The sequence below is a fragment of the Bombus affinis genome, chromosome 11 (genome assembly GCF_024516045.1).
Source record: "Bombus affinis isolate iyBomAffi1 chromosome 11, iyBomAffi1.2, whole genome shotgun sequence".
NCBI classification, from domain to species: Eukaryota; Metazoa; Arthropoda; class Insecta; order Hymenoptera; family Apidae; genus Bombus; species Bombus affinis.
In genome coordinates this window covers 12,162,031-12,171,004 of record NC_066354.1, presented here as the reverse complement: position 1 = coordinate 12,171,004, position 8,974 = coordinate 12,162,031, and the positions used below count along the sequence as shown (strand labels likewise).

Sequence of the window (8,974 nt, the reverse complement as noted above, 5' to 3'; positions counted from 1 at the left end):
TATTTGTACGGTTCTGATTTATTTAAACATTGCTAAATGTTTTTAAAATTATTTAAACTTAATAGATTTAAAAACAGCTATAAGATATAATATTACTGCATATATGGCTTTATTAATGAAGACAATTAATAATTATAATCTGTAATAAATATGGTAATTTAGTGAATAATAAATCGATGTGAATAAATGAAGTTCTTCAAAAAATATTAAATAGCATTTCCTTTTATAGTCAACATTTTTGACGAAAATATTATGATCTTCATAATATGATTTTATTAACCAAAAGATGTCGCTTAGTAGTATAATAAATATATAAGTGTATTTTGTATCTACATACATAAAAATTCTAGGTTAGGATTAGTCGAAGCATTGTCAAAGAAATATTGACGAAAGAAAATTAGAAGAAAATGTTAATTTCTAAATCATAGCTTCAACCAAACATTATATAACATTTACAACATATTTAATTAAAAATGAAGAACATTTACGTGTAAATCTAATATTTCATAAAAATGGATATCAGAGAAAGTGCAGGATTTTACGATTTGTGTGTGAATGTACCAAGAAATCAAACACAAAATTTATATCCCATTTTATCAAAATTATGTGAATATGGATTCAAAACAGTAGCAATAAATACTAATGTAGATGAAAGTGTACTTGGAACAGAGAAAAAGAGGAAAAAAAAGGGCGGTGATAGTGAAACATCACAGGGTATTGTTCTCGAAACAATCGACATTGGAAGTATAAGAAAAGAATTTGACGGAAGATTAAAAATTTTTAGTCGAATTACTTTCTTTTGTTCTGACTTTGCAAAAACGCATATAGTGAATCATTGTTCCAGTTTAAAAAAATTCGATCTATATGCTTTTGCTCCAATAACACAAAGTGCTTTACAATTTGCATGTACTCAATTAAATGCAGATATAATTACATTAAGGTCGAATTCTACATCATTTAAACTTAATAAAAAGCTATATGATCAAGCAATTGAAAGAGGAATACATTTTGAAATACAGTATGTAGATCTATTAAATGTTGAATCCAGAAAAAATACTATCCATTATTCTCATCTGTTTCATACATACGGAAAGAGTAAGGTATAGAAATATTTATATATAAATGAAAATAACGGTTTTTTTAACACTACATAGTCGTATATTACAAAACAGCACTAATATAAATATTAATTTATATTAATGCTTAGCCTATAGATAATAATGTTATTAAGTATCGAAAGATTTATTGACAAACGTACAAAGGATTTTTCTTTAAAATCCATGTCTAAATAACAAACAAATTTCTAATTAACTATCTTGTTTATTTAGAATGTAATATTATCCAGCGGTGTCAGTGATATTAAGACAATACGAAATCCTTATGATCTTATAAATTTGGCATGTTTATTGGGTTTGAATGAAGTTCAAGCAAAAGCTTCAATATTACATCAATGTAAAAGACTTCTGTTAAGAGCAGGTGATATACTATTGCATGTAAAAGTGCAAATTTTCATAAAAATGGAACTAATATGATATAATTATTAAGTTATTTGTCCTTTTCTTTAGAAAGAAGACGTAGAGGGAAAGCTGCTTTTATTATTGAAGATTGTACAGAAAGAACAAGCATCACTGATGGAGACTCAAAATTTCTAAAAAAATTGAAAGTATAAGTTGAATTGTAATAGATGTTTTTTTATTATTTCTTTAAATGGTCAATCAAAAATATGATAAAAGAATAAATATTACTTTTTACTTTAAATTTACTTACACTGAAATAATAGAATTCTTATAATACATAGGATATAGATATAATAGAAATTAACAATGATAAAAATTTGATTTTTATAAAAATGTTAAATAAAATATTTTTGAATATAAAATTCCATATATTTCTTTATTTAATATATCTAAAATAGAACTAATTTTTACTTTTTGTAGAGAAATATATATTTTCCATTAAGAAGAAAGCAATAAAGCAATGTACGGAAAAAGATAATTACTTAAAAAATACTTTATATATCTTCAACAATTCCTTAAATAATATTTTAGGCTTAAATGATTTTTTTTTTTCTCTCATCCCTTATAGAAAAGAGCAATTGCTTTTGAGGAAAACATTCCTTTTTTTCATATCAATCACTTACAAATTGCAATTTTTATGGATTTTACCTTATATACAATTGTTCTACAAATCGTCGTCGATTAAAAATTTTATATTAATGTTCTATACTAAAAAATATATAAGATATATACATAACATATGCTTTATACTGTAAGTAACTTTCCGGAACACCAAGGACATGGATGAAAATTCGGCTCAAACATACAGGAATCTTTACAATCTTTTATCTCTGTCAGAACATCTAGGAGTTCCGAAACACTTTTATTTTCTACTCGTGGATCTATTACTTCCTCTTTTCTTTTTATAGTTACAGAATCACTAGAACCCGTTGCTGAAAAATAATTTGTTGTAAATATATATATATATATTAAGTTGGAATACATGTTAATCTCTTTTGATTAATACAATATCAATTTTATTATGTAAATAAATTTCAAGTAAGATAATTGAAATAGAACATTATATTATAAGTACCTGTTTCAACTTGACATTTTGTTCCATTGGAACGTATGTATTCTTTGCTAAGAAAGTCACTAACCAAAACCTTCAATTTATGTAATTGCTCTTGTTGTTGATTTCTCTGTTCGAGTAATTGTCGAAATACCTGTTCTCTTTCTATTGCTCTGTTTTGTAGAACAGCTCTTTGTTTTTGATATAATGTTATATATTCCCCTAAAAATAAAAAAAGGGAGATATTTCTATGAATATAAAGATAAAGTTAGAGTGTAAATAATTATTTAAAAACCATCTATTTATACCTATTGTCTCTGTTTCACTTTGAAGCTGTAAAACGAGATGTTCAAGCTTCTGTTTCTCTTCTGTAAGCTCTGCAACTCGTTCCATTGTTTCTTTAAATCTTTGTTCAAGCTTTTTTACAGGTTCAGATATTATAACATCATTTTCGTTTGAGCTTTCTACGTGTATTTTTTCTCCCGATTTTGATACATTATTATTAGCATTCACAGAATGTGAATCAACTTCAGAGATGGAACTTGCTACAAATTTTTCTTTCAATTTCTCCGTAAGTGTTTGTTTTTCCTTTTCTAATCTTTCTATAGTAATCTGAAACAGAAATAGAGCAAGAAAAAAGGTTTAACATCAATGAACGAAATCTTTTAATATAATTAAACAAATAATTACCATAGCATGTTGAAGTTCTCGTTGGAAAGTATCTACATGATGCGATTGAGCTTGATAATGCTGTATTTGATCTGCTATTTGAGCATTTTGAAGTCTTTCTTTTTCAACCTCTTCAAGAATAGCTTCTTTTTCCCTTAATTTTTCTTTCAGTTGTCCCAACTCACTTTCTACGTTATTTAATTGAACGTTTAACTTTCTTCCTATAGAACGCTCTGCTTGTAGTTGTTCAGTTAAATCCAATTTAGCATTACTCTTAAAATTGTATTAAAAATTTATATAGTTTATTTACTCTTATTTAGCGCATCATTAATATGTTCTACCAATATTTAATGTTACGCTTACCAAAGAAACAAACGCATTTTCCATATCAGTCAGTTGCTCTTTTAATTGTCGATTTTGATGAACTGCTCTCGATGCCCCTAACTGTTCACTTTCGAGAGCACTGACTAGTTTTGTTACTTCTGCTCCTTGATTATTTGCATCTCGTAAATCATTTAGATTTTTTGTCAACATTTCAATTTGTGAATCCTAAATATATGGAAGAAAATTTTAATTAATCAATAAATCGATGTAATTTTAAATAATTTTTATTTACTTTCTATAATAAAAATTAATACAAAAATGCTACCTTCTCAGATAATAAAATGTGAAGCCTTTCTTGTTCCAATGTAAGTTCATCTATATTTTTCAGCAGATTATCCGTTTCATCTTTACGATCTTGTAAAGATGATAAATTCCCTGCTTTTTCTCTTTCTTGTTGTAATTGTTGCTCAAGCTCTGAAATTCTTTGTATACAACTTTGTTCTCTACGTTGTAAATCTTCTATACCACCTCTTTGTGTTTTTATCTATAAATGACATTTAATTTTTTAAAAATTTATCATATTTCGTTGCGCCTTCGAATTTCATTACAGAGAATATAAAAATACCTCTTCTAATAATTTTGCCTGCTGGGTATCTAATTGTTTGACATAATTCTGGTACTGTTTATTGGCTTCATCCTTTTCAACACTAACAATTTTCAGAGCTTCTTTAGTTTGTGCTAATTCTTGCTCCAAAAGAATTACTGCATGTTTCTCCTCTTCTGTTGTTGTAGCAACTTTCATCTACAAAGGCAAAGAAGTATGTGAAAAATGTTTCACATACAGTTAACCAATGATAATGCACATGTATTACCTGTTGTATTCTAAGTTCGCTTAATGAAAGCAACGCTGTTTTTTCTTGAAGTTCTTGTTGAACAGCAATTAATTCTGTTTTCTTCAAATTCAGTTTTTGCTTTAATTCTGATGCTTCTAAATCCAAATCTTCTTTTTCTTTCTTCAATTCAAAAAATCTGTTATTAAGAGAATCGTATTCACTTTGTAATTGATGAATGTTTTTCCTCAATTCTTCATTATTATTTTTTACAGTAGATATTTCTTTCTCTAATTCAGCTATGCGAATTTGTGAATTTTTTAATTTTCTTGTCATTTCTTCGGATTCCTCTAAAAAATATATTAATTTCTAATTTATTAAAAATTTATAATCACGCACGTACGCGCACACGCCTGCCTAGAAGATCTCATTAATTAAAATAACGAACCTGAACTTTGTCTAATGCTTTGTTGAGCTTGGCTAAGAGCAGCAGTAAGTTCTGCTTTTTCTGCTATTAGAATGCCAGTAGTCTGGGCATGAACCTGAAGTTGCTCTTTTAAAGGATCTATTTCTTGTGCCAATTCTACCTGAAATTCTGTTTCTTTTCCTTCTAACTTGGCTTCTAACTCTGAAATCCTGCTACGCTAATTAAATTATTAAAACAATTTTATTTCTGAACTATTTCTTTTTTCAACGTTTAGATCTAGATACTTTTTACAAAATTTATATGCATGTATACACTTACGGCATTACTAAGCTCGATATGCAATTCATTAACAACTTTTTTCTGCTCTTCCATATAAGGACTTAAAAATTGATTATGATACATTAAATCAGTATCAAGGGATGTTTCTATATGTTCTGACTCATCTGTTAAAACATCTGCAACTGCAGAAGCCATCTCCAAGAGATGTTCTTTTTGTACTTTTGGAAGATCATAAAAATCCACTTTACACGCTGCTTCTGATGTATTAATTTCCTGTACACTTTCTGCGTTGACAGTTTCTTCTGTAGAATAATGTGCTTCATCATGATTCATGGTATTTTCTGAAGTTACCACTGAATTTGTGGATAGTACTTCATCTTTTTGAAATTCTTGAACTATATCATTTTCCAGATTTCCTATTGTCGACGCATTAGTTACACCTTCTAAATGCGATGTGTCAGTTTCTGCGTTTTGATACTGCAAAATTTAACAAATTAATTAAAAAACATTTTGCATTTTACAACAACTAAAATATAATAAAGATTACAAGGAGAAATGTAATTGCATATGCACACGGATTTAAATAAATAGATGTCATAATTATTATTATGATATATAAATTTCTTTCACCTGCGAAGATAATGAATTGACAGAGTGACGTTTTTGTTTCACAGAATCGTCTGGATTATTTTGCATTTTTCTTAATTGAAATTCCCTGAGCTAACAAAAAAAGAAAGTTTTATGAAACATAAGTAATGATAACATTTTTTTATACTAATCTAACTTATGAAAGAAACTAACTTATGAAACCATAAGGTTTTAGAAATTGTTTAGTTACGTTTTAAAGCGTAAATATTATGTAAAATTAAAATTCAATAAACGTTTGACAACTAACATAACCTAAATATTCAAAGATACAAAAATATAAGAGAATGAATAATTAAAATGTTGCTAGAACTTACGAAGTCCTATAAATATATGTATAAATTTTTTGTACGTAAATTGAATATTAATAAAGATACTTATGTAGCTGACAATACTTCAAAACATTATACCTTTTTCTTAGCGGCCAACAATTTTTCGCTTTTGCTTAAATTCATGTTGACATGTAACATGAAAACTAATAAGTGAAATCCTTGATTTTATTTTAACACAATTATTTACATCATCATAATTAAAAATATTGTATTATTTGCTACCAAGGTTATCTCATGCCTACTTAATCCACGAATATGATCGTGTACTAATCGCTCTTTTATCCATTGACCTAATTATTTAGTTAGATGGCCAACAGTGATTGAATTATATAAACCGCTGAATTACGCTATTTATCAACAATTTAATATAATAAAAAAGTAAATAATTTTTCCATATAAAATGTTTAAAATATTAAACACTTATAATGAAAAAAATTTACGATGTATATTTATAGATTATATACATTTAATATCAGATAGCAAATACAAAGTTTTATACATAAGAAATTGTCTAAATATTAACAATAATTATAATAATTTTGATATTATGATAAGTTGCAAAAAAAATGAATAATTTATGCGGAGGCGAAAAACCCTAGCTAGAAATTTGTTAAATTTTTTGCTGATGATTGGATTGAGTTACGTACAACTGTGAATTGGTGCGATGAAAACGTAGAATTGCACTTGTATTAAGAACTTTCAGTTTTTCTGCAAAAGTTTAAAGCAAAGGTGAATGTAAAATGTTACTCTTACTTTTCAGTAATTGTTACTTTTACACGTTACAAGGCTTATATCAAATAATAAAATCATAAAATGTGAAATATTTATTTAAAGTGAATACCGTATTAAATTGACAGCAAAGAAGTTTGACTTTGGTTATTAAATTTTTTATTACAAAGTTTAAATCTAGCTTCATATTTTTAGTTTTATATAATACTTTTTATAAATATTGGATAATGTACAAAATTATTTTATTAGATATCATATCATTTGGATATCATAGGTATATGTACACACACGCACACACGCGCGCGCACGCGTACGCGTACGTCTACATTGAGAAGCTTGTAGAAATTAAATGATATTGTACGTAATAAGATTAGAATATTGTGCTTAATAGAAATCTAATTTCCATAGAGAAACTAAAATGGGTGTACCTACGGCTAAGAATCCTGAAGCTATGGATGTTGAAATAATCTTTGAGGGTCAAAATGGTGATGGAGATGTTTGTGACAAAAAAGATGCTGATCTTCAAACAATATATGATATACGCGAGCATGCTCGTCAAATAGAAAAAGCTGTACAAAGCAAAGAACCACGTTTTATTTTAAGAGCTCTGCGTACACTGCCTAATACACGTCGCAGATTAAACTCGAACGTCTTACGTGGAGTAATTCTAAGCTTTTATCCTAAACCGTGTGCCGAACGTGATGCATTATTGTCATGGTTAGAAGACTCTGCTGAGTTTGAGGAAACGCAGAAACTTCGCATCTCTACCGTAACTCCGCTACCTGAAATTGATACATACATTCATTTACTAGTTCTTGTACGTTTAATCGATGCTGGAAAACACGAAGAATCTGTTCAATGCTCTGAGGCATTGTTGCAAAAAATTATTGCTCAAAACAGACGTACAATCGACCTGATCGCTGCCAAATGTTATTTCTATTATTCAAGGGCATATGAACTAATTGGCAGACTGGATAAAATTCGCGGAATATTGCACTTGAGATTGAGAACAGCAACGCTTAGAAATGACTTTGAGGGACAGGCTGTATTAATTAATTGTTTATTACGAAACTATTTACATTATAATTTGTATGATCAGGCAGATAAACTTGTACTGAAATCAACTTTCCCAGAATCTGCCAGCAATAACGAATGGGCTAGATTTTTATATTATTTGGGGCGCATCAAAGCTGCTAGATTAGAGTATTCTGCTGCACATAAGTATTTAGTACAGGTAAGTCTTCTAACATTCTTCTTAACATATAAATTTCAAGTCAAAATGATATCGGAAGAAATAAAATTCCGAATAAAAATTGTGTAATTTAAAATTAATGTTTTATCTTTGTTACAGGCTCTTAGAAAGGCTCCGCAAAGTACTGCAGTAGGTTTCCGTCAAACAGTACAAAAACTGGCTGTAACTGTGGAACTTTTACTTGGAGATATTCCAGAACGTCAAACTTTCAGACAAGCTGCTATGCGTCGTGCATTAGCTCCATATTTCCAATTGACTCAGGCTGTGCGTTTAGGGAATCTTCAACGTTTTGGGGAAGTTTTAGAAAACTTTGGCCCACAATTTAGAGCCGATCATACATTTACTTTAATCCTGAGATTGAGGCACAATGTTATTAAAACTGCAATTAGGTCAATTGGACTGTCCTATTCCAGAATTTCTCCCACAGATATTGCAAAGAAGCTTGGTTTGGATTCTAGTGTTGACGCTGAATTTATTGTTGCTAAAGCTATTAGAGATGGTGTAATTGAAGCTACCTTAGAACCGGAAAATGGATACATGCGTAGCAAAGAAACTACAGATATTTATTGTACTAAAGAACCATTACTCGCGTTTCATCAAAGAATTACTTTCTGTTTAGACTTACACAATCAAAGTGTTAAGGCTATGAGGTATCCTCCAAAATCCTATGGTAAAGATCTTGAATCGGCTGAAGAACGTAGAGAAAGAGAACAACAAGATTTAGAGCTTGCTAAGGAAATGGCAGAAGAGGATGATGACGGATTTCCTTAGATTGTTTATTTTTTCGATACATTTAATTAATAAAATGATCCAATAAAATCATGAAAAATGCTTCGTGTTACACTTTCTTATATTTAATATCAGGTACACGAAAATTTTGTTCTCATATTGGGAAATTGAAAACCTTCGATATACACGC

At 28.7% G+C, this 8,974-nt stretch overlaps 3 protein-coding genes across 5 annotated transcripts; 2 read left to right on the top strand and 1 right to left on the bottom strand.

Moving 5' to 3' along the window:
- The first annotated feature begins 305 nt into the window (after positions 1–305).
- On the top strand, positions 306–1,879 carry LOC126922158 (ribonuclease P protein subunit p30). The gene is made up of 3 exons (XM_050734482.1): positions 306–1,100; positions 1,329–1,476; positions 1,566–1,879. Exons 1-3 carry the CDS (start codon positions 513–515, stop codon positions 1,667–1,669), a joined length of 840 nt encoding a protein of 279 aa, XP_050590439.1. The 5' UTR covers positions 306–512; the 3' UTR covers positions 1,670–1,879.
- On the bottom strand, positions 1,863–6,423 carry LOC126922132 (golgin subfamily A member 2-like). The gene is made up of 12 exons (XM_050734414.1): positions 6,153–6,423; positions 5,728–5,817; positions 5,137–5,574; positions 4,840–5,035; positions 4,434–4,741; positions 4,187–4,363; positions 3,887–4,105; positions 3,601–3,786; positions 3,259–3,510; positions 2,877–3,180; positions 2,593–2,790; positions 1,863–2,449 (listed from the first exon to the last, which is right to left on the bottom strand). Exons 1-12 carry the CDS (start codon positions 6,210–6,212, stop codon positions 2,262–2,264), a joined length of 2,616 nt encoding a protein of 871 aa, XP_050590371.1. The 5' UTR covers positions 6,213–6,423; the 3' UTR covers positions 1,863–2,261.
- Positions 6,424–6,678: 255 nt separating this feature from the next.
- On the top strand, positions 6,679–8,886 carry LOC126922140 (probable 26S proteasome non-ATPase regulatory subunit 3). Of its 3 annotated transcripts, none has more exons than XM_050734440.1 (3): positions 6,679–6,803; positions 7,212–8,037; positions 8,155–8,886. In XM_050734440.1, exons 2-3 carry the CDS (start codon positions 7,222–7,224, stop codon positions 8,824–8,826), a joined length of 1,488 nt encoding a protein of 495 aa, XP_050590397.1. In that variant the 5' UTR covers positions 6,679–6,803; positions 7,212–7,221; the 3' UTR covers positions 8,827–8,886. The 3 variants fall into 3 exon arrangements, with proteins under 3 accessions (XP_050590397.1, XP_050590399.1, XP_050590398.1); XM_050734442.1 differs by lacking the exon at positions 6,679–6,803 and adding an exon at positions 6,931–6,949; XM_050734441.1 differs by lacking the exon at positions 6,679–6,803 and having other exon boundaries at positions 7,076–8,037.
- Positions 8,887–8,974: the final 88 nt, after the last annotated feature.